Raw genomic sequence first — 26,174 nt, 5'->3', positions numbered from 1 at the left:
ATCCATTAAGATGAATAACCTCACCGAAGAGGCCCAGGTTCCTAGTCACCAGACTGCTACTCATGACTAGAAATGCCAAGCCGGCTCTACAGCCAAAGGCCATCAACTTCCTAGTACGAAGACAAGCTGGCATACATTACGGTGGCAATTTGTTTATTCTGTCCTCCAATTTGCTTTGCTTTGCTCAGGATGAACTGGCAGATACTCTTCAGCAAGAAAGTCCCCACAACACTTACCCGCCGCCCTTGATGAGATTGAGATCAGCATCTACCTCATCAGCACCATCAATTGCGAGGTCGATCTGCATTGGGGGAAGGAAGGAAAGACAAAGAAACTACTAAAAGCCTTGGGAGGTGAGGCTCTGTGCAAAGCTTGGACAAGGAATAGCTCATCCGATCTTTAGCAGCCCTATTAGCTAGTTTTAGTTGTTCCCATTAACCAGTCAAGAAACTGAGGCTCTGAGAGGTTAAGCTAGTCCACTAGGGTCACCAGGAAACAAACAGGAGGCCTGGAAACCACACTGGGTCCCGCTTTTACCCATGACATTTCACTCCCTTTTCTTATTGATGGGCTTCTCTGTGGATGAGCTAGAATTATTTGAGAGCACACAACCCCAACATGGGTGACATCACCCCCAAGTAGAAAAAAAAGATACACAGTACATCTGTGGCATTAAAATTTCATGGGGGGGGGGGGGGGGCTGGGGGGCTCAGTCGGTTAAGCATCCAACTTTGACTCAGGTCATGATCCTGGGGTTCATGGGTTCGAGCCCCCATGTTGGGCTCTGTGCTGACAGCTCATAGCCTGGAGCCTGCTTCGGATTGTGTCTCCCTCTCTCTGCCTCTCCCCTGGCTCGCACTCTGTCTCTCTCTCAAAAATAAATAAAACATCTTTAAAGAAACTTAAAACTTCACTGGGGGGAGCAACAGAAAAAAGGCTGAGAAACGCTGACTCAGAAGTCTCCATACTAGTGTGGCAAAAAGAAAGACAGTTTCAAGCAGACACAGAAAACCCAATGTATAGTTATAAAGCTGACACACATTGGACATGATCCACAACTGGACACTACCTGAGGCACCCCCACTGTGACCCCTCCAAAGCACCTGTCAGGGCTTGTCCACTGCCACCATTAGGAAATTCCACCACCAACCCCAAGAGCAGTCACGGGCAAAATGGGTTCATTTATCTTTTGAAATGTAAAATCAAGGAAGCTATGTACTTCTCTTCACTACTGACCTCTGCATGAACAAGGTGGGAGTGTTAAGCATGGTTATTTAAAAGACCAGTACAAAAAACCCTCAGGGTACAAATCAGTTCAAGTTGCTTGGTCTGGCACAGGCGGAGAGCATACAGAGCTTCAGCGGCACCGTGCTCCCACCCTTTCACAGATCCTGCCCTTGGTCTGAAGAGACAGCCTGCACCGCTTCTCCCTGCCCCGCGCAGATCCGAGGGCCAGGCCACACCAGGGCGACTCTCTGGGGCCTGGAAGTCTGCAGCCTTCTTTGCAGGAGCCGCAGGCCCGCCTTCGGCCCACACCGCTCTCCTCACAGTGTGGAACGCGAATTCACACGGTGCCCTGCTCTGCCCACAGAAATCCCCCAACAAGCCCTTCCCATGGTTCCTACTAAGCCCTCGGAGGCCCACAGGTACCAGGACAACACAGGTTAGTAGACCATCGAGTCCCACTCTGCAGTTTGGTTTGCGAGCTGCCATAACCCCTCCCCACTCTCCCGATCCAACCACTTCTACTGTGCGCCAACATATTCTACTCACTCAGTCCCTGCCAGCCCAGCCAGCCTGGGCACCGTCCACGTATGCCACGGGCCGGCCTGGAGTTGCTCCCGTGGCTCCCATCTACTCCTCTCCGGAACGCCGTCTCCTGCCCTGGCCACCTCGCCTTCAAGCTCTGCTCAAACTTTACCTCTCCCCACAAAACCCTTCTAAGGAGCACTGCTCCAGAGCCAGAAGCATCCGAATTCACATTCAAGCTCTCTACCAGTTACAAAAGGTGTGGCTCTGGCAAATGGCTTGTCCTCTGTGTCTTTTTCACATCCGTAAAATGGGATAATGATGGTATGCACCCTCAAGACTACTGGAGGTTAAGTAGTTTAATATCGGCATAGCGCTTAGCACCCATACCTGGTGCACAGGCAGGGCTCAGTAAATGCTAACTGTGAGTATGCTGCTCACTCTCATCAACTCAGTCTCCTCTGTGTTTAACCACCTTTGCTGTAACATAACACCTAACTGTAATCTGTTTTCAAATGTCCGTGGCTGCCTCAGAAGATTATTTCTTACCTCCACTTAGTGGTAAGCTCCACGGGCTCTTACACTTCTGTACCAGGACCACAGGAAGCCCTGGATCCACCCAGGGTTCGTCCAGTCCCCCCTCACCACACTCATACTGAGCCCTCAGGGTTAACCACAGGGAATGTACTGGAAACTAACAACCTCTCCTCTAGTGACCTCAGCCAGATTTAACATTCAAATTCCCAGGAGAAAATCTAGCATGACTCACTGACCTTTCTCCAAGACTCAACAAGATATCGAGTCCATGAACAAGGGACAGCCTTAAAAAAGGAGACCGAAAGACAAAGCAGCCCAACTCTCTTACCTCTGGGTGTCGGTCCAGGTCACTGAGAGTTAAGCCATACTGCAAGATGAGCTGACGGGCCTATGGAGGACAAGAAAAAGCACCCACAATCATTTACTCTGAGCACGTGGCAAAGATTCTCAGCATTCTTTTGGATTTAAGTGTCAGACACGGAGTCCCAACCAAGGCTCTCTCCCAAACCCAACTGTGCCCACTAAGAGTAGGAGACACAGCTTTATGAATGGCAAAACTAAGTTAATTCATCCCGGGAGCCAGAAGAAGGCAAACAGCATACAGTGAAGATCGCCAGTGCCAGACTAAGAGTTCCTCCTCCGTGATCTGCTATTTAAGGCAATGCCATGGGGGCACCCGGTGGCTGGGTTGGTCGAGCATCCAACTCTTGATTTCGGCTCAGGTCATGATCCCAGTGTCATAGGATCAAGCCCCACATGTGGCTCCACGCTGAGTGTGGACACTGCTAAGATTCTCCCTCTCCCTCCTACCCTCCCACTCTCTCTCTCTCTCTCTCTCCACCCCTCTACCCCCTACCCCACTCACACTCTAAAACATAAAGAAGTTTAAAAAAAGACAATGCCATGGACTCCTAAAGCTTATGGTAATACAGTATTAAAACAAAAACAAAAACAAAAAAAAACTTCCTAAAAAAGGAACTGAATGGATAGAGTGATTTCCAGGCTATAATGTTGAATAAAAATAAGCAAAAGGGGTGTCTGGGCATCTCAGTCAGTTAAGCATTTGACTCTTGATTTCAGATCAGGTCATGATCTCACACAGTTACTGCGATCAAGCCCCATGTCGGTCTCTGCGCTCAAAGCTCAGAGCCCGCTTGGGATTCTCTCTGCTCCGCACCCACTTGCATGCACATGTGTGTCTGCTCTCTCTCAAAATAAATAAACTTAAAAAAATGTTTAAAACTAAAAAATAAACCAAAGAATATATCCACTCCGCAGAGTATATTAAAGGCAGGATGACCAGAATGACTAAGTGAAGAGCTCAGCAAATGGAGAACACCACACTGGGAAAGACCTGGGATTTACTTTATAGACGTGCCTCATAATAACCTTTCAAAGAGGCTGACCAAAAACAAGAGAGCAGTGATTACTGCTACCACATGGCCCTGAGTGGGATTTATAGCTGGAATAAATACACCTTGAATCTTCAAGTATGACCACCCAAATCCAAGTGATAAGGATCTGTATTCATGTCATTGCTTACCGTAAGCAGAGGGACCAAAGGATAAAAAAAACTTTCTCCCAAAGGCATGTCTTAAAAATATTTTGTTTAAAATGAAAAGCACCTGAGATTAAGAATCAGAAGGTCTCAACTCTAATCTTAAATGAACCAGCCACATGACCCTTGACAAGTTTTCTTGGGATGGATGAAATGACCAATGTCAATCTTCAAATCCAAAATCCTAAGAGTCAAACCAAAAAGATCCTGGAATTTGCAATATATGGGACTTGTTGGGATCCTAATCAAACAAACTATAAAAAAATATTTTTAAACGATAAGACAAATAAGGGGAAATTTAAACCCTGAACCCGTGGTTCATGGGATCGAGCCCTACACTGGGCTTTATGCTGACAGCATGGAGCCTGCTTAGGATTGTTTCTTTCCCTTTCTCTCTGCCCCTGTTCTGCCTGCACGCACACATACAACTCTCTCTCTCTCAAAAATAAACTTTAAAAAAATAGCCAAGGTAGAAGAGAATGGGGTACAGATAAAAAAAATTGGCCATGAATTGGTGATTACTAAAACTGGGTGATGGGCACATGAAAGTTCATTATGTGGTTCTTTATCCTTTTTGAGGTATGAAAATTTCCATATAAAAAGCTAAAATAAAACACTGACTGAAAGTAGCAAATTCAAAACAAAAATAACTCCATGATTCTGGGGAGCCTGGGTGGCTCAGTCGGTTAAATGTCTGACTCTTAATTTCAGCCCTGGTCAATCTCGCGGTTTGTGAGTTTGAGCCCAGCATCGATTCTTGGGATTCTCTCTTTCTCTCTCTCTCTCCCCTTCTCTGCCCCTCCCCTGATCTCTCTTGCTCTGTCTCTCAAAATAAATACATAATGAAGGGAGAAAACAACAAACATGGTATTGCAGAATTATTTCTCAGTTCCTAGATTTCTCCAAAAGTAGCGCTGAGAAACCATCCCAATTCCAGACCCTGATGCTATAAGAACAACGGGAAAATCTGGAAGGTAGCCTCTAAGATGACCATCCCACCTCTTGGTCTTCATGCCTTTGGATAATCCCTGCCCACAGAGTCCCAGGGTCGGTCTGTGGGACCAATGGCACACAGCAGAAGCAATGCAGATACTTCTGGGATTGGTTTATAAAGAATGCCGGGGAGTAGGTAAGGGTGGCATGCTCTAGCAAGATCTCTCCCTCCTCCCTCCGCCCCCTCTCTTATCACACACGGCAGGGGAAAAGGTTGCCGTGTCCTGGAGACACTAACAGAGCCTCTCCCAAACAGCCTGTGAAGAATGAAGGCCTGCAACACCCACATGACTGAGCCTGGAACCACAGCTGAGTCTTGAGATGACCGCAGCCCTGGCCAACAGCTTAACTGTAACCTCATGAGAGACCGAAGCCAGAACCGCCTAGCTAAACCACTGCGGATTCCTGACCCTTGGCAACTATGAGATAATAAATGTTTGCTGTTAAGTTGCTAAATTTGGGAGTAATTGGTTCCATAGCAACAGATATTGAATACAGATGGTGTTAGAAAAATGATACAAACTGCACAGAGTTCAACGTGATAGTCTACCATGTAAATAAAACTGTGCGATGTACTATGATTTCCTATTCATCTTATGTACTTTAGAAATACTAAACTGCATTCAGATATATAACAAAAAAACTGGGTATCAGGAAACTGGTCTACACTGGACAGTGTAACTGTTCCATAAGGATGTCTTTTTTGTCCATCTAGATTATAATCAGAGTATGAGAGAGCACATTTTACATACTCTTGCCACCCTACAGCAGTTAGCATCATTTGAGCCAATAGTTGGGTAAATAAGCAATCATTCCGAGTTCATTCTAGGAATTACCTAGTGCAAACCCCTGTTTTAAGGAAGAAATGGATGCCCAGAGAGGTCACAGTGGTAAGTTAGGGACAGAGTGAAGACCAGAAATAGTCTCCTGCCTTCCTCTCTTACCTAGGGACTAAGAAGGGAATCAGAAGGAAAGGAAAACAGAGAGAATGGTAAAAGAACAAGAAGCAGAGAGGACAGGCCCATTTATAAACGGAATTGAAGTCATCTTATATAATAACATGCTATTAACGATAACAATTTTAAAAGGAGTTCTTTGAGGTCTTGGCATTCCTCCTCTACCTTTTCCCAAACTCCCGCCCCATGTGACCAACTCAAATGTCATCCTTCCCGGGAAGCCCTCCCCAATTCCCCGGGCAAGGAGTAGGCTCTCCTTCCTCTAAAAGGCACATTATCTCTACTTCTCTACCATTTAATTATAAATAATGACCCACGTAAATGTAGCATTAATTCATCCAACAAACACGTACAGAGTGCCTAAAAGCCAGGCACCACACTGGGCACTGGAGATGATGATTAACACCTCCCATGCATAGGAGCCTCACATCCCTATGATACTACGCATATCCTCAGTGATCACCATGTCCAACTGAATTCTGCCTCCTCACCACCACCAGCAGCCACCCATCCCAGTTCCCATCCAAAGTCCAGCATGTGATAATGCCTAGGGGCATGGGTACCCCAGTGTTTATAGCAGCGCTCTCAATAGCTAAATTATGGAAAGAGCCTAAATGTCCATCAACTGATGAATGGATAAAGAAGATGTGGTTTATATATACAATGGAATACTACTTGGCAATGAGAAAGAATGAAATCATGTCATTTGCAGCAACGTGGATGGAACTGTAGGGTATTATGCTGAGTGAAATAAGTCAGTCAGAGAAGGACAGGTATCACTGTTTTCCCTCATATGTGGATCTTGAGAAACTTAACAGAAGGGCATGAGGGAGGGGACAGGGAAAAAATAGTTACAAACAGAGAGGGAGGGAGGCAAACCACAAGAGACTCTTAAATACAGAGAACAAACTGAGGGTGGATGGTGGGGTAGGGGAGAGGGGAAAATGGGTGATGGGCACTGAGGAGGGCATTTGTTGGGATATGCACTGGGTGTTGTAGGTAAGCCAATTTGGCAATAAATTATATTCATAAAAAATAAATAAATAATAAATAAACAAATAGTCCAGCATATGAAAGGAGCCCCATGAGTAAGTGTTGTATGGCTTCTGCAAGCCCTGGGGCCCTCATCTTCCCAGACAATAAGCAATATTTATTTATTTATTTATTTATTTATTTATTTATTTATTTATTTTCAATATATGAAATTTATTGTCAAATTGGTTTCCATACAACACCCAGTGCTCATCCCAACAGGTGTCCTCCTCAATACCCATCACCCACCCTCCCCTCCCTCTCACCCATCAACCCTCAGTTTGTTCTCAGTTTTTAACAGTCTCTTATGCTTTGGCTCTCTCCCACTCTAACCTCTTTTTTTTTTTTCCTTCCCTTCCCCCATGGGTTTCTGTTAAGTTTCTCAGGATCCACATAAGAGTGAACACATATGGTATCTGTCTTTCTCTGTATGGCTTATTTCACTTAGCATCACACTCTCCAGTTCCATCCACGTTGCTACAGAGGGCCATATTTCATTCTTTCTCATTGCCACGTAGTACTCCATCATGTATATAAACCACAATTTCTTTATCCATTCATCAGTTGATGGACATTTCGGCTTTTTCCACAATTTGGCTATTGTTGAGAGTGCTGCTATAAACATTGGGGTACAAGTGCCCCTATGCATCAGTACTCCTGTATCCCTTGGGTAAATTCCTAGCAGTGCTATCGCTGGGTCATAGGGTAGGTCTATTTTTAATTTTCTGAGGAACCTCCACACTGCTTTCCAGAGCGGCTGCACCAATTTGCATTCCCACCAACAGTGCAAGAGGGTTCCCGTTTCTCCACATCCTCTCCAGCATCTATAGTCTCCTGATTTGTTCATTTTGGCCACTCTGACTGGCGTGAGGTGATATCTGAGTGTGGTTTTGATTTGTATTTCCCTGACGAGGAGCGACGTTGAGCATCTTTTCATGTGCCTGTTGGCCAGGATCTGCCCTAGCTTTAAACAGTCTGTACCCCTGTCCACAACATGGAGAACTCTGCACACTGACCTCAAGAACCATAGGGATAGGACCTGCTCCCATCTGTAAGTCCTACAACTCTCCCTTCTCCCCATCTTTGACTGAACTCCACACGGGTCCCCTGTGAGTGTGGCCCTGCATACACAGGGAAATCAGAGTCACAAACAACACGAGCTTCCCACACTCATAACATGAGTTATGGGATGAACTGCGTTCCCCTGAAAAAAAAAAAAAAAAAAAAAACCAGGTTGGAGTCCTAATTCCCAGTACTTCAGATTGTGACCTTATTCGGACATAGGGTCTTCACAGATGTAATCAGGTTAAAACAAAATCATTAGGCTGAGCCTGGATGGCACAGTCAGTCAAACATCCGACTTTGGCTCAGGTCATGATCTCGTAGCTCGTGGGTTCGAGCCCGGCATCGGGATCCATGCTGACAGCTCAGAACCCGGAGCCTGCTTCAAATTCTGTGTCTCCCTCTCTCTCTCCCCCTCTTCCCCACCCCTCTCAAAAATAAATAAACTTTTTTTTTTTTTTAAAGAAGGGTTAGAAAAGACAAAACTAAAAAGATAATAGGACAAAACAGGCCACGAGCACCAAGAATAAGACAAACATCCTAGAAAGAAAAAACACAGAAAACAGAGGCAAGAAAATTAAAGGAATGATAGAAAAAAAACCTCCCCCAAATTAAAGAGTATGAGTTTGCAGAATGAAATGTCCCAGCAAGTGCCCAGAAGAATAGATGAAAACGAACCCCACACTAAGACACAGTATGGTGAAATGTCAGAACACTGGACACAAGGAAAAGATAATATCAGGGTATAAGGGTTCAGAGTGTAAAAAACCGGTTTCATACAAAGGATCAAGAATCAGAATGGCATCAAACTCCTTTAACAACAAATGCAAAATGACACAATAGAGAAATGCCTTCAAACTTCCTCAGAAAAGATCTAGTATATAATTCTCTAAGTCAAATAACCAACTTCAAGAAAGGCTAGAATAAAGACATTTTCAGGGGCCCCCGGGTTGAGCATCCCATCCCTCTCTCAATTTCAGCTCAGATCACCACCCCAGGGTCATAGGATTAAGCCCCGCATCTGGCTCCGTGCTGTGTGTGGAGCCTGCTTAATATCCTCTGTCTCTCTCTCTAAAAAAGTAAAATAAAAATTAAAACAAAAATTTTTAAAGACATTTTCAGACATCCAAAGTTGTCAACGACTTGGCATCCCACAAACTTAGCTTCCCAAAGGATGTACTTCACCAAAACTGAAGGAAACAAAAGAGGTGGAGCAGAGGGAGAAATGAGGAGAAATAGGACCAAGAAACAGGGCGATCCAAAAGGGGAGAAGAGAAGGAAGGTTCCTGACTGCAAAGCTATGAACACGTTACCAACCCCGAAGACCCAGAGACTCGGCCAAGACGAGATGGATGGAGCGGAATACCCAGAAAGAAGTGAGATTTTCCCATCTGGGTAAGAGCTTGGGCCTGAATTAGTAAAGTGCACGTAGATAACCAAGCAAATGAAAAAAACAAAGGCAACATTTACTTCACTTGCAGGAAAACAAAGTAGCAAGGAGGTTAAGGAAGAATAATCACAGCACAGGACACAGTTCAGCTGTAGTTTGGACAATCACAACTCTGTAAACACTGAGTAATGCTGCACCAAAATGTAACTGTACTGGAGGATTAGGAGAGAAAGCTGCCTGTGAACTGGGGAGCAAGGAGATAAAAAAACCAGCAAACACCCACTTCCATTCATCCATTCCGTGGAGAATTATTACGCAAAGTTGAAAAAAAATTTTAAATAGCAACAAAAGCATGTCGTTTCCAGATACTAGAGCAAATACCCAACCAGCTAAGAGTTTTAAAACTGCATATACTACGCCGTGCTGCCACAGGATACACTCAAATATTCAGAGTGAGTACGTGAATGCGTCTAAGGCCACACTTCCAAGGAGCAATCCTCAGAAAATAAACTCCTCTCCTGCTCCTGGCTCCCCCACCTACAGCAACCCTGGTACACAACCCAAAGCCACACCTCCATGTCCTCGGGACCCAGAAGATTCAGCAGCCAAGTGCCAAGATGCAGAATGGAAAGCAGGACATACCTGAAAGGAGGTGGGAATGCAGACAAGGTTCAGATTCTCTTGTTTCACTCTTTCAGCTGTGGAGACAAAAGCCATGTTGGTGGTTTTTCACTCTCCTCACTTTATTTTTCTTGTCAGGTGCACATCTGCTCAAGATCCAACAGAAAAGGAAAGGTCTGGGGCGCCTGGGTGGCTCAGTCGGTTGAGCATCCGACTTCAGCTCAGATCACGATCTTGCGGTCCGTGAGTTCGAGCCCCGCGTCAGGCTCTGGGCTGATGGCCCAGAGCCTGGAGCCTGCTTCCGATTCTGTGTCTCCCTCTCTCTCTGCCCCTCCCCCGTTCATGCTCTGTCTCTCTCTGTCTCAAAAATAAATAAAGGTTAAAAAAAGAAAAAAATTTTTTAAAAAAAGTAAAAAAAAAAAAAAAAAGGAAAGGTCTATTCCCCCACTGACAGCCGCCTTTCATTCTGTGTCCCCAGCCTTGGTGAGAAAGTTTGTGAACACACATCGCACACACAAGACAGGGACAGGAGTAAATACTAACTACGAATAGAGCCATGTCAGGTGTTTGCTACTACTACGTACCTGGCAATATTCAAAGACTTTTGTACATGTGAACTCTTCTCATCCTAACAACCCAAAGGTAAGCTGCAATTATTATTCCCACTTTACAGATGAAGAAACGGAGGCACAGATAGGTAAAGTCACTGGGTAGTTTTATCACTAACAGGTGGCAGAGCTGATATCCCATGCAGTCCAGCTAGCTCCAGTCTTAACTACTTCCTTATATTGCCTCTCACAGAAAAAGGAGAACTTTACATGCATAAAACATATAATCATTTATAGGCCACCAGAGGGCGGTTAAACAGGGTTTACTTATTCTTTTTGGATTTGTGCATTTCGGTGAGGGGGGGGGGATCTTAAGAAAAAACTACCTTATTAAAAGTTCCAATCTTTTGACTCATTGGGTCTGCATCATGGGAGGTTCAGAAGCCACTATTATGAAATGCACAGTAATTCCTTTGCCCTGCAATCCTCCACACACTCAATGGTAAGGTAGAAAGGTATGTAACACAAAAGCCCGTGTTAAGGCAATAAGGATTCCAGCAGCCATCAGGCCAGCACCACAGCCACTCTTTTAAAGACAAAGTGTTCCTGGACTTTGTCTCCTGAGCACTGCCCCCCGCCTTGGCACCTAGAAGAAGCAATCAGCATTCAGGCAAGTCTCTCCTGGGCTTTGTTTTAACAAACAAAAGCAGGGCAGTAAAACCTGTTGAGCAGCCACAGGGGCTGATAATTCCAGAGCCTTTCCTAAGCTCAGAGACACTCTAATCAGTAAGCCAGTACCTGCAGGAAGGAGCCACCAACTCTGGGTGCCTCATATCCACTCCAGGATCACGGACAGGCGAGCCCGCTCTGAGCTCAGTTTGTCCACCTGAAATTAACTGAGGGACCCAAAGGCTTTAGAAGCCTTGCTTCAGGGCCCCAGGGGCCACACACAGGACCACTGATGAGGATTAAAATTCTGTTGAGATCTCCTCCTAAATCAGCTCCTACCCTCCACATGAGCAAAGTAAACAAAGCCAGGGCATCCCCCAAAGTTGGCTGAAGAGGCCCAAGAATACCTCTCAGAAGAGCAGAGCTGGGCAGGTGCCAATGCTGTGTCCCCCTCCATCCCCCTCTTCCACATCCTCATCCCCGTGGCCCCCACAAAACATCCAGACAGCCCAAGAGCATACCTATTCGCTGTACAGCATGAACGATTGTAGAGCCACTTCCAATTCCCAGCACTTGGTTATTCTGCCAAAAAAAGTAGAGGAAAAACAAAAACTCATTAATACCATATGTGACGCCCTCTTTAGCCCACTTCCTAGATCAAGGTGCTGTGCCCATTTGATAGCAACATAAGCACTGAACAGAACCAACTGAGAGTACTTTAGCCTAGTGCCCATGGCAGTTTATCAACAGCTCCTTCTACTCTCATCTGACACTAACATCACCATTTCCTCCTGTTAAAAAGGTAAACTGAGGCACATTAAAAATTTTAAGAATTTATTTGAGCAAGTCAGGCTGCATTCAATCTGGCAGAGACAGAAAGGAGCTCCGAGGAGCTACACGAAATGAGACTTTTACAGCCAGAAGGAAGTGTGAACAAGGAAGTCACAGCAGGCAAAACAGCAGACTGGTTATTGCCAGGTTACTTTTCCTTAGGGGACAGTAGGGGCCACTGAGGCAGATTACCTAACTAGTGCCGAGCAGACAATTCCTGATGGACTAACAGAACATTCCATTTCTGGGAGGGCTGAAAATGTAATTAAATCTTCTTTTGATGATACAGGCTTAACACAAGTGACTTAATTCGGGGCCTGTTGTCTTGCTCATTGATGAGGGAACATGGTGGTAAGCTGAGGGCAAAATACAGGCTGGCACCACCACCACCCCCTGCCCCCCAGGGTGGAAATATGTGTGATATTCCCTGGACACTCCTGGCTACCCAAGAACAAAGGAAAGGGGTTTAAGTGCTTGCCATGGTGATGTGGGAAACTAAGGCAAATGAAAAATTAAACTCCCTTACTGCCTACAGTCCATTGACAAGTCCTTGAAACTGGCAGAGTAACCCCCCTCTAGGAGCTCAACTGTCTCCATGATGGCACTTTGCTAGGGGCAAAAGAGAACCTTGGCTGAACATTGTCCCAACCTTCAGGAACCTGTAAGTCTACTTCCTTAATCTCAAGCACCCCAAGATATACGCTGGCAATCATACTCTGAACTTATTGCCTACCGATATACATCTGAAAGGTCTCATGACTGAGGTTTTACTAAACAGTAAAAAATGGCATTTCCCTAGCTAACAGCTAGCCCCTCAAGGTCCTGGAAACCTTGCTCCAAAATCCCTTAGAGACTTCTATATCCCTCTGTATATATATACATACACATACGCACACACACATATATGTACACACACACACACACACACACACACACATATATACACACACACACATACATAGTGAGTAACCTGTCATGACCCCAGTGCAGCTCTTCCTGTCCACAGGGTCCTGTCTCCGTGCCTTAATAAAATCACCTTTTTGCTCCAAAGACCTCCTCAAGAATTCTTTCTTGGCCATCGGCTACGGACCATCCCACCATCACCCCAAAACTTCATCATTTACAGCAAAAAAATTCACTATGGGCTTCCCCTTGCACAATGAGTTGTTAATCAGTTGCTGGAACTCTAAAAATTTGACACAAAATATTTCAGCATACTGAACTTCCTGAAGTTGCTTATTCAAAGTAAGGTTATGTAGGAGGTAACTGATATTGTGAAAAGATTATTTAAAAAAAAAAAAAAGAAAATTACGAGACTTATGTCAATTTAAAATGAATAGGTCATAGATTTCATTTAGCTCATTAAATTAATGAGTGAATGGGAAAAGATGTTACAACCTGTCCACAGGAAAAACCCTAGAACCGAAATTCATATGCAGTCAAGAAATGTTGAAGTGAATTTACAAGAGTCTTAGGATAATAATCAGTTGACTCTCATAAAATTTGCATTTCTATGAACAAAAATTACGTGCATTAAGAGTGTTCTACAAGTTAAAGGTCTCTCCACAGGTTGTAAATGGCCTAGTGGAAGGCCATTCCAAAGAAAGGATATTTAGTAATGTCTTTTGCTCATTTCCTTAAATTTTGCCTTATGGTGTTGAATTCTTCGCTAAAGTGGAGATAATTAGGGTTGAGGTCACAAGGGATTGTTGTGAGATTTGACTTATATTAACATTTAATAAATATTCTCGGTAAGTGCTTAATGAATGGTAGCTTTTGCTCTGGTTTCTAGCTGTTTTGCCTTAGTCTGGCAGGAAGTTGCTTAGGAACTGAGTGAGCTCCACATTAGTTCCTAATTGTAGTACCCTGACCCTGTTTTGCTGTTTGTGGTCTAACTGACCCCGGCTGGGCCCCTACTCTGCCCCCGTCTGCTCACAGGATTCTCCCCCTTTCTTAGGATAGCAGGCTCCTGAGGCCTGTTTCTTGTCCTTTGTACTCACAGCACTCTTACCCATTGTCCCTACTGCAGGTGAAGACTCTTTCTCATAATCCTAACTAAGCTTCACCCTCTTCCCATATTGAGATAGCGTTGTGCAAAACAGGGACCTTCCGGCATCAAGTGGACAGATGCTGATGTGGTTTCCTATTTCAAAACGTCTGCCATCCCCTTCAGACAGGGAAACTGAAGCGACTCCATGGGGGGGAAAAACACCCTGCTTTTTCGCTTTTTCCTGCTTCTATTCTTGCTAGTGATGAGGGAGCCAAAGGCAAACTGAGGGCAAAGCACAAGCTAACACCCCAGACCCCTCTCTCCAGGTGGGATATGTGACATTCCTCAGGCACTTCTGGCCGCCCAAGACCAAAGCAAAGGGAAAAATAAACTGACAGAGATCACAGTCGTGCAGGACGTGGGTCTCCATCAGTTTGCAACTGTTTTGTTTTTTTTTAATTTTTTTTTTAACGTTTTTACTTATTTTTGAGACAAAGACAGAGCATGAACAGGGGAGGGTCAGAGAGAGGGAGACACAGAATCTGAAACAGGTTCCAGGCTCTGAGCTGTCAGCACAGAGCCCGACGCGGGGCTCGAACTCATGGACCGCGAGATCGTGACCTGAGCGGAAGTCGGCTGCTTAACCGACTGAGCCACCCAGGCGCCCCAGTTTGCAACTGTTTTAATGATTTACAAGAAAAGAGGCAATCTCCCGAAACCTACAGACTCAGCTTCCCGAAACCCTAACATCACCCTCCCCCTCCATAGTGATGTGGGGAACAATGGCAAGAAAATGTAGATAAAATTACATTTCTTTATAACCTGCAGCCCATTGACAAATACTTGAGATAGGCAGAGTAAAACATTCCTCCGGGTACTCCCCATGGTCTTAATGGTCTTAACGTTAATACTTTGCTAGAGGGAAAAATAACTTTAGCTCAAAAAAAGCAAGGCCTCCAGTATCTTCTGAGTCTTCACCAGCATATGAAAGTCTGAGAACTTCCCACTGCCTTTACACACACCCCCTCCCCCCAAACTCCCAGGTATATAATCAGTTCGAACCCCAGAGCAGCTCTTTGGCCCACCGGTCCTGTCCCCATGCTTTAACAAAGGCACCTTGGCACCAAAGACATGGCAAGATTTCTTGGCCATCGGCTCTGGACCCTCACCACCACCACTTCAACCTCATCCCTAGGACTGTGTGCACCCCCCCACCCTAAACATGCCTTAGGGTATCGATAAAAGTATGTCCTCCTTGTAAAGGTCAGGGAGTTCAGGGTATCTTTAGTCTTCTAGCACAATAGATAACATCTAAGTACTGATGGGGCGGGGTCATCATGAAGGGTTTTCGGAGACTCCTAGCTCCAGGGCATAGGTATAAGTGACTTATGGGGAATACCTGGGCACTCATCCTTTTCTTTTTTAATTTTTATTTATTTTTAGGTTTTTGAAAGAGCTAGAGAGTAGGGCAGGGGCAGAGAGAGGATCCCAAGGAGCCAAGCAGGCTCTTCGCTCAGCAGAGCCCAACACGGGGCTCGATCCCACAACCCTGGGAGCCTAAATCAAGAGTCTGATGCTCAACCAATTGAGCCACAGAGGCACCCTGCACTCATCCTTGTTTTGACCAGTTTCAGGATGCCTGAGAGGCACATACCCCAGGGCCACTGTCCTCAATAAAAACCCCGGCCCCCAAGCAAAAATGGGAGTCTCTCTCCTTTCCTTCCTGGGTCTCCCAGACACTCAGGTCTGCTATAATCTATCCCTCGCACTATTCAATAAACTCTGCTCTCACTTCCTACCAGCTTGAGTTTGATTTTGATCCTGTGTGAAGCCAAGGACCCTCTTGACTAGTCCCGAGGGACCCTCTCTGGTTCCTCAGACCTGGCCAGGCTGTATCACCCTAAAGGTTACTTTGGACTCTACCCCTTCTGCTCACTTCAGGGAGGCTCTAGATGGCGGGCCTGGTGCCCCCCTGAAGTTTCCCTGTGATGCCACCAACCTGAAGATGCCTGTGATTAGTCGCTGAAAAGTCACTGAAGCTAGAAAACTCTGCTTTTCACTCTTAGGGTATACCTAGGCTCTCTGTTTTTTGTACAGCTTTTCCTTTCTGACTGCCCCTGGGGATTGGCCAGGAATCTTTCAGTACTCACCTGCAGAACATTTTTGTAAAGCCAGCTTAAATTGCACATTCATTTTAAGTAAGCTAAATCTTTTGCCTGATAGGAAGCAGCGAGTGTTAAAAAAAAAAAAAAAAAGCCCCAAATGGAGTCACTTATGCTAAGCCCCAGGTCACCAAACCAAGACTTGACTTAATTACAGTTTTGGCTCTTCCAGAAAGGGAATCTTAAGCCAGTCAGTCAGGAACTGTCTGATCAGCACTAGCTAGGTAATCTGCCTGAGAGAACTCTGCCATCCCCTATAGCAAAGTGACCTTGTAATAACCAACCTGCTTTTATGCCTAGTCCTAGGTCCTGTCCCTTCTGACTAGAAAAGTCTTTCATTTTGCAAAGCTCTTTGGAGTTCCTTTCTATGTGCTAGCTTGGATGCTGCCCGATTCATGAACCACTGAATAAAGCCAATAGATCTTTAAATTTTACTGTTGAATTTTATTTTTTAATACTTCATAGGAGACAAAAAATCCTGGGGACAACTCAGGACAAATTGAGAGCTAGAGCCAACACCCCTCACTCCCCACAGGACAGATACCCAATGCTAGCCCCTGGGCCCGTATCTGATACAGTCCTTCTCAAAGCAAGACCACAGCTCAAACTGTAAAGGATTAGAAAGCATGACCAACAAGCGGAGAGAGCTGCAAAAAAGAAATGAAATGTTAATATCCCAGCCACTAAAGCACTTCCAGCTGGGCCTCTACCTACTGATGGCTTTACCCATTAGCCTCTGTGCTTGCTACCTGATGGAAATCACTTTGACTAACTCATAGTTCCCAAATCACCAAGTCCACCATGGGGCCCTCAGAAGAGAGCTTGTTCTGGGTCAGTATTCCACCTTCAGTGATGCCCTCATGAAGGCAATGCATCATCCAGTAGTCATTTAGCTACCTGCGCAAACGTCAACAGTAAGGTCTTCAAGACAAGTGAATGGTAGGTCACAACACAAAAACAGTCAAAATAGCTGGATATCTGGGGGCGCCAGGCAAGCGTCCGACTCTTGATGTCCACCCGAGTCATGATCTGACAGCACAGAGCCTGCTTGGGATTCTCTCTACATCTCTCCCTCTGAAAATAAATAAATAAACTTAAAAAAAAAAAAAAAAATAGCTGGGTATCTTCAAGAATGAGAAAATTACTTAATTTACTGAGGCCTACGTAGGCTTGACCTGACTCTCACACCTGACCCAGAGCTGACAGCTCTAGCTATACAGTCATCCTCATTACCATACACTGATGTCACTCACAGGCTCCCAGCAGGCAGGTGGCACACAGATGAACTCTGGTGAGTCAGACAAGCTCTACGCAAGACTCTTCCCTTTGTGGAGGAGGCCAGGAATTACAGACAGAGGCCTGCCAGGCGCAAGCTCTTCAACCACGTGGTTCTCCTACCATGGAATCAAATGACTGGCCCAGGAATCAGTGTCCTAGCCAAAGCGAAACAGAGACAGCCAAAGGCTGCCTGTGAGGTGGCCCAACAGCAGGCAGCTGCCAAGCAAGCTCTTCAGGAGGAACGGGCCCCTTCTGATGGGCAATACCAGACCAGGTGTCATATGAAACACTTCTGCTGACCAACTGGAGCTACTGCTCACCAACTTCAAGCTAAGCCGGTCAAAGAAACAAAGCCAGGCTCCAAAGGGAACAAAGGGAGCTACAGACCTTCAGGAGAACATGGCCCTGCATGGTAACCCATCCTGGGTGGCTATACTGCCAGGAACAGGCACATCTGAGGTCAGGGTGGCTACCCAAAGGGTTCAGCTGAGAACTCTCCAGGTTCTCCATCCATCCAGATGTGGAAGTGGTCACCACAGTGGAACACCAACGGGCTGGGCAACTGGAAACCCTACACTCCAGAGATTCTAACTAAGCAAAGGGCCACCACAACCTCCATATTTGTGTCCACACTCCACCAACTCAACCAACATTTACCAGGCAGGCCCTGCTGCAACCACCATTGAGCAAAGATAAGGTTAACTATCCACTAAGAGCTTACTTACTCTTTAGGAGGATAGGAGAGATAAACATACAGATGACTAGAACATAAGACACCATAAAGCATCTAAGAGGTATAAAGCACTACAGAATCGAAAAGATCTCCCTGCTACTTAGGAGGCTAAGGAAAAACCGAAAGGAGGAAATGGTCTTTGAACCAAACCCTGAAGGACATATACGACTTTAACAGGCAAGGTCAGAGGACAAGAGCGAGTATTCTAGGTAAAGTGTAGTGATGTTAAAACACACTCTATGCCAGTAGTCTGACTTTTCCAATGTTCTGGTACATGGAGGACAAAGGATTATAGAAGGAAACAAGACTGTGGGCTTCAGGAAAAGAACCACAGCCTCTCTTCTGTGCATTCTCTCCAGCTGGCCCAGTACCGAGCTCGCAATAGATACTTTAGATGTTAACAGGGACATTAAAACAAGGCCACCTGAGGGCCACTGTGACAAGAGCAGATGAGCGCTTCAGAAGATGATAATGGATCACTCGGTAGATTGGCAGAGGGGACAAGATAAGGGCAACTGCTATCCTCTGGCCATGGGGAGAGCTTAAACTGGTAAAGGTGATAGGTCAAAGGGAAGGGTCAGCTCTAACAACATTCCAAAGGTGGGACCAACAGGACTTGGCACATGACCACCTTGATAAACTGACACAAGTGAACAATTTCAAGACACAAGGCACTAGAAGAAAAACATGGCTTAGATTGGGACAAAGGACACCCCTCTCCCCCAACTCCCCAGAGGGCAGCTAGTAGCTAAGCCTTGACAATCAGGCACATGACTATGTTCAGTAAATGTGTAGATTTGAACTCTCCTGTTTGCAGGAGTATACAGGAAATGATTTTCCTTCTCCCTGAAGCAACATTTCTGGCCACCACACTAACTGCCTGACACATATTAGACACTCAAATACCCGGCAAACGAATGAAATGAACAAATCAACGTTTAAAAGCAGAAAATACAAAATTCAGGTAATGTTAGCATCTCAGGAAGAAGCTCTGTAGGCAAAGCAGATGCAACTGAGATTGGTGTGAGGTGCCCCAAAGTGCCAATGAAGCTCTCCCCATGATCACCCGGTAATTTCACAGAATAATGTGGCTGGAATCCAGTGTTTTGTAGCTCTAGCCTCAGGTGGGGGCTTACAGATTTTTATGTAAGCAAATACATTATAAAACGAAAGTCAAGAATACTTAATGTCAGCAAGTATTAATGTAAATAATAGGAAAAGGTATGTACAGATTTCATTCACTCATCTATTAATTACTCACTTTATACAGGCATTTTGAAATTTCAGCTTACTGTCCCAATTTTTCAGCTGAGGCACTGAATCCCAAAAGCAGAGCCAGACTGCACATTTTGCATTGTCTCTGAGAATTCCCATGGAAAACTCCACTGCTAACCAGACTTAGAACAAAATACACCAGAACAGGGCAGCTGGGGAGCTGGTGGAAGGGCACTGGAATAGGAGTCACTCAGTTTGGGTCCCGGAGGATCCTTGGGCATTCCTCTACAAAACATGTTTCCATAGAAACAAGTTACCACACTGGTCCCTCCCACTTAGTCGAGCTGTTTGAGGATCAAACATCATATATCAATGGAAAGTAACTCTATATGCTGAAGCATTAACAAATGTAAACGTAAAGAACTATCATTAAAGGAGAGAGGGAATCTGATACCACTTTCTAAGAAATAAAAAGAGAGACAAAAAGCCCAACAGAGCCCAGGAAATTCCACCAAAGGGCAGAGATACTCCACTTGGCTCCGAGGAAGTACCACAATTAAGATAATTAACCTGACTGATAAAAGCAAATCCACTCAGATTAAGAGACCTCACTAAACAGCACCACACCCGCCACTTAACAAGTGGGGCCACGACCTCACCGGTAACACCTAGACATCTCTGCGCCCCAACCTTAAAGAACAGCTTCCTCCAAAATGCAAGCGCCCACCCACCCCTGTGAAAAGCAGGAGGTTTAAAGCCTGAGTCTTCCTGTCTCTCTTTCGCTAGCGAGTACACTCAGGACCGGACGCGCGCCACGCTAAGAACCTCCTTGGAGTGAAATTTCAACGCAATTTTCAAAACAGCTCTCCACTTCCCAGCACAATAAAGAGCGATGAAGAGCTCTTGGCAGCCTCAGGACTCACCATTTGCCATTTGTTGATAAGGAAGCCGCAAGGCAAGTCCCCGCCAGCCCCACTCCAAACACATCAGACACCACCAGACTCCACTTTGCAAAGTGTTACCCCGCCGGACAAGGAGTCTTTTTAGAAAGCTCAACTTTTAGGAAACTCGCCCCCAACTGATTCCACATCTAAAAGATCTTTAAGGAGCAAGGAAAAGCGCGGGGGGTGGGGGGGATCTAAACCCGGATAAAGTGTGCACCCTCTCTCCTCTCACGCACCCCCCCGCCCAGAGCGCGCAACAGGAGCCCATCAGGCAGAGCACAGGAGCCCCACGCCCGGAGCTGCTCACCCTCACGTGGTTCTCCACCGCCGCGCGGCCCGCCAGCTTCTTGGCCTCCTCGGCCTTGGACATCGTGGAGGGGGCCGGGCAGGCGCCGTTGGCGTCCCCGCCGTAGGTACCTGTACCGCCGACGCCGGCGCGGGTCCCGGACTGCGTGCGCCCGGGAGGCTGCACGTGGGAACCCAGGACACCCCAGCTGTTCCCGCCTCCGCCAGAGGCCGCGCCCCCGGCCCGCCCGGGCAGCGGGGCCAAGACCCGCCCGTAGAGGGTGCTGAAGGGCCCGGGGCGCTGCATCCCGACGCCAAGCTCCAGCCTCCGCCACGGTCCCGCCCCCCGGCTCGTCCGGAAGTGTGGTCGCTCACGCACAGAACGTGCGCCTGCTGCTGCCGGAGTCCTTGCTGGGAGGTGTAGTTCTGTGGCTTCGGCAGCCCGCACCCACGCACCAACGGGAACTACCAGCCCCACAATGCTGCGCGACTGGCGAGCAAATAGCCCGCGACGACCTTCGGTGCGACGGCCCGTGTGTGGCCCGAGTAGCCAAAGTCCGAACCTAGGCGTAACACCTAGCAGAGATGCGTTTACGCCGCGCTTGGGAGGGTCCCGGGGGTTTTTCTTTCTGCCCTCACAACCGAGAAAGGGGTGGTGAAGCTGACCTTGTCGGTTTTCCCAGTAGTAGGAGCGTGGCCGTGGACTCCTTAGGCCAATCGCTGTTCTGGAGACGTCGCCCCCTTTTGAGAGTGACTGCTCTAGACACTCCCCGGGGAAATGCACAAGCGGTTTGCGCGGGCTTGTTATTGGACAGAGAACAGGTTCTGAACCCAGGTTCAGCTGCTCCCTGCTGGAAAATCAATATTCGAGAGACAAGTAACGGTGGGAAAAGAAGGTTATTTTTTTATTCAGGAAACCGGCAACCTGGGAAGATGGTAGACTAACTTCTCAAAGACCGTCTTCCCCGATCAGGCGAAGCCTGAGGGTTTTTAAGGGGAAGGCATTGGAAAAGGGAGGAGAGCTAAGTGCAGACAAGCAGGTGCCAGGCAGCTAGTCGTATGTGGATGTGACCTTAAACGGACTTGCTGGAGTCAGCGGCGGCTGTTTGTGACTGTAGTAAGGCCTTATCTTCTGGGAGAGCGTGGGCCTTCATTCCTCAAGGCCGGCAAATCTCAAGGAAATTAGGCTGGTTCTGCTGTAGACCAAGGGACTTAGGTCAGCAAGCAAAGAGTGCATAAGCTTGAAGCAAGTTAACCCTTAAGACGGTTGGAGTGCTGTTACACACTGAAATCTTATCATTAGAGCTGAAGGCCCTGGACTACAAGTTTAGAACTCCCAACCTGAGACGTTGTTCTGCACCAGACAGTTTTGGATGGCTTACTTCCTCCAGGATGGATGCCGGGCAGAGACCTGGCAATCCTTGCTGATGACTTATGAAGGGATTCAGAACAGGTGTCCCCAAAATGTGCCACTTTGTCATGTGGACTGTTTTGAACTGAAAGCAATCCAGACCCTGAGGAACTCAAGAGAAACTTTGCCCCTCCCTTAACTGCCTAGAAGTATCTAAATTGGGTGTCTTTTCTAGAATGAGAGTTATTACCAATGATAAATTTTATCTAACATCTGTATAGCAGGGCAAACATCTAATTACCAAACATCTCATTGCCCTGTGAATTGCCCTTCTCCCCTTTGAACTCCACAGCACTATCCCATTCCTTAGCTTAGGCTGGCATATATACATATCTCATTTGTCTTGATATATGCCAAGAATTTCTCTGTGAAGCCTTGAGCAGCATCAGTCAGATTTACCAGGTACCCAGCCCCAAAGAAGGAATGGATTTGTGTCTCATTTCAAGAAGGAGGCAAGAAAGAAAGAAAATAACCTGTTCTGCCACCTTGGTATATAAATGAGTTATCCAGAGAAGGCAGAAGGGCCCTTTCTAAGACTGACCGTACCTTTAGCTAGGGACCCTCACACAGTTGGCACCCTCACCTCATTCTGGTCTCTGCCTGCTCAATGGTCTTCCCCACACGCTTAATAAAGTACCCCTGTCCCAATCCTCAGCCTCCCAGTCCCCACCTCATGCCCATCATATCTTATTCTGTTCTAACATCATCTTGTTAAATAACCTGTTTCTTTGTTTATTGCCTGTATTTCCCACTTCAAGAATAGAAACAGAAAACTTGTGTTTCTTGTTCACTACTGGATGCCTGAATTTACGGAATGAATGAATATAGGGCATCAGCCCTTGGCTCCTCCTTCCCCTCATCCACCAACTCTCCACCCTCACCCCCACTCCACCTCAGGCATGGCACAGAATAATTTCCCGCTTTGATTAGCTTACAAGCAGTTTTGAGAGTTTAAGAACTAGTTTTACTAAGAAATGATAAAACAACAGACCCAAATAACTGCATCTCAAATGTTTTTCCTGTCTCTCAGGAGCTGTTGGCTATGTAAGAAGCACACTGCAGGCATTCCTGATTCTTTTACAGCAACTGTTTCCTTTCCGATTTCCCTGACTCAAGGCCCAGCCACAGCTTAAAGGAAAGGGACTTCAGGTAGAGGCCCCTGGGCCTGGTGATACCACACCTGGGTAGGGTGCAAGCAGGAGAGGAACAGACCTGAGGTCAGCTGCTTGTGCCCCACCCCCACCCCTTTGGAAAAGCAGGATACATCCTGAGTACCATTTAAGTGGCCTGACATAAAGTTCTATTAGTGGGAAAAGAAGCTGTAGGAAATGAGCACTTTTTTTTTTTTAAGTTTATTTATTTTGAGATAGCACGTGTAGAGAAAGAATCCGGGGCTCGAACGCACAAACCATGAAATCATGACTTGAGCCAAAACCAAGTGTCAGATGCTTAACCAACTGAGCCACCCAAGCACACCCATCAGCATGTTTTTCTTAAGTTGGTTAACTCCAGGCTCTCCGAGGCTTCAATTTTTTTCTAAATTATAATCTAAATATTTATTGAGTTTATGGCTCAGATGTTTTGATTATAATATTTTAATAGACTTTACTTTTTATTTATTTATTTTGAGAGAGAAAACGCGCAGGAGAGGCAGAGAGAGAGAGAGAGAATCCTGAGCAGCCTCTTCACTGTCAGCGCAGGAGCCAATTCAGGGCTTGAACTCTCCAACCATGAGATCATGACCTGAGCCAAAACCAGCAGTCAGACGCTTAACTGACTGAGCCACCCAGGCACCCCTAGACTCTACTTTTGAAAGCAGTTTTACATTCATAGCAAAATTGAGCAGAAGGTACAGAGATTCCATATATACTGTCTGCCCCCACCTATGCATAGCTTTCCACCGCTATCGACATCCCCCACCAGAGCAATATATTTATTACAGTTGATGAACCTACATTGACCTATCACCCGGAGTCCACAGCGTGCATTATGGGTCACCGTTGGCGTTGGACATTCTCTGGATTTGGACAAATGTATAATAACATGTATCCACCACTGAAGTATCATACAGAGTAGTTTCACTGCCCTAAAAATCCTCTGTGCTCTGTCTGTTCACCTCTCCCTCCCCTTTAATCCCTGGAAACCACTGATCTTTTACTGTCTCCATAGTTTTGCCTTTTTCAGAATGTCACATACTTGGAATCATATACTATGTAGCCTTTTCAGATTGACTTCTTTCACTTAAAAGTACGCATTTAACTTTCCTCCACATCTTTTCGTGGTTTGATAGCTCACTTCTTTTTAAAACCGAATAATATTCCATTGTCTGAACGTACCACAGTTCATGTATCCATTCACCTACTGAAGGACATCTTAGTCGCTTCCAGCTTTCGACAATTATGAGTAAAGCTGCCATAAGCAGTGTGCAGATCTAGGTGTGGACATAAGTTTTCAGCTCCTTCGGGTATAGCAAGGAGCACAATTGCTTGATCATATGGTAAGAGGAGGTTTAGTTTTGTAACAAACTGCCCAACTGCCTTCCAAAGTGGCTGTACCATTTTGCATATTTAACTAGGTTAACATAGCACGTTAACCAAGTAAAATTTAAATTCAAAATAACTAAATAAACAAACAAAGTGGGCTATACCATTTTGCATTACCATCAACAATGAATGATTATTTCTGCCACCCCTCACCCTCACCAGCATTTGGCGTTGTCAATATTCTGGATTTAGACCAGTCTAATTGGTGCGTAATGGTGTCTCATGGTTATTTTAATTCGCATTTCCTGGTTGACATGTGATGTGGAATATCTTTTCATATGCTTATTTGTCATCTGTGTATCTTCTTTGGTGAGGTGTGTGTTAAGGCATTTGGCCCATTTTTAAATCAGATTGTTTGTGTTCTTATTGTTGGGTTTTAAAAGTTCTGTGTATGTTTATACAGCATTCCTTTCTCTGATATGTCTTTTGCAAATATTTTTTCCCAGACTGTGGCTTGTCTCCTAATTCTCTTGAAAGTGCCTTTCACAGAGCAGAACATTTTAATTTTAATGAAATCCAGTTTATCAATTCTTTCTTCCATGGCTCATGCTCTTGGTGTTGCATTTAAAGAATCATTGCCAAACCCACGGTCCTCTGGATTTTCTCCTATGTTATCTCCTAGTTTCATAGTTTTGTATTTTATATTTAGGTCTGTGGTCCATTTTGAGTTAACTTTTGTGACGATTATAAGGTCTGTGTCTAGATTAATTTTTGCATGTTCCAGAACTAACTGTAACAAATTCCCTTAGAGCTCAGGTCCCAAGAAATCTCTGTGTACTCCTCCTGGTTAACAGCAAAAGTTCCTGCTATTAGACAACAAAAGCTATGATCAGACTTTTCAGAAGCTCAAACTTTCTACTTTTCAGTAATGGAACACAGCTGGTGGATTTAAAGAAGTTTTTCCTACTTTTTGCACATTTCCTATTAGTCAAGCATGTTTAAGTTTACCTTGTATTGTCCCCTTATATATTCAGCAGGACCAAAATATAGGCAGTGCTGCACCTTATCTTACATCACCTTATCAGTGCTGCACCTTATCACTTACACCAGAAGTCTTTGAAAGAAATACATTTATCCCAAAGCCACACTATCCACTAAGGAGAGAAGTCGCCACCTATTCTTTCAAATTATGCTCAACTACCTAGACTGGATCATGCAATATTACCAAATAAGACAGCCACCAGCGACGGAAGGGGCCCCCAATTTGCTAACACCCTACAAAATTTAACACAAATTATCAATTTTTCCCTCTCCTTCAAGAAATCTCCCCTTCTTTGTTTCCATAGAGAACATGTCTTCCCTTACCCTTTTTCTTCTCAACCTACTCAGCCCAAGCAGAAAGTGTCCACTCAGTTGTCTCATATATTCATTCAGCAAATATTTATGGAGCATTTACTCCATGATAGGCACCAGGACTACAGCAATGGGCCACACAGACAAACACCTGTTGTCCTGAAGCTCACATGGATGTCCAGGTTCCCGCTTCCACTCCGGAGACCAGAGCATCTTCCCATGGAAGTGACCCCATTCCCTTGGCACCTCAAAGGCAGATGATGCTATTAAAAGAGAAGTCTACAAAAAAAAAAAAAAAAGAGAAGTCTACAAAAATAGGCAAAGCATGACTCTTACACAGGTTAAAAATGAATACATTGTTTACTGTTTCAGGT

At 45.5% G+C, this 26,174-nt stretch overlaps 1 protein-coding gene across 3 annotated transcripts in view; it reads right to left on the bottom strand.

Moving 5' to 3' along the window:
- Window positions 1-20,921, bottom strand: part of RPIA (ribose 5-phosphate isomerase A) — a 31,577-nt gene extending 10,656 nt beyond the window's left edge. Inside the window, exons 1-5 of one of the 3 annotated variants that reach the window (XM_053890934.1) lie at window positions 20,576-20,921; window positions 11,637-11,697; window positions 9,920-9,975; window positions 2,615-2,674; window positions 237-301 (exon numbers count right to left, since the gene is read on the bottom strand). In XM_053890934.1, coding sequence (XP_053746909.1) covers window positions 237-301; window positions 2,615-2,674; window positions 9,920-9,975; window positions 11,637-11,697; window positions 20,576-20,860 — 527 coding nt within the window. In that variant the 5' untranslated portion in view covers window positions 20,861-20,921. The remainder of the gene's footprint in view (window positions 1-236; window positions 302-2,614; window positions 2,675-9,919; window positions 9,976-11,636; window positions 11,698-20,575) is intronic. The other 2 variants (XM_053890933.1, XM_019444371.2) reach the window with 2 other exon arrangements.
- Window positions 20,922-26,174: the final 5,253 nt, after the last annotated feature.

Source organism: Panthera pardus, unplaced genomic scaffold (assembly GCF_024362965.1).
Source record: "Panthera pardus isolate Hobbes unplaced genomic scaffold, ASM2436296v1 HiC_scaffold_26, whole genome shotgun sequence".
In the NCBI taxonomy this organism is placed as follows: Eukaryota; Metazoa; Chordata; class Mammalia; order Carnivora; family Felidae; genus Panthera; species Panthera pardus.
This window is presented reverse-complemented; position numbering and strand designations above follow the sequence as displayed.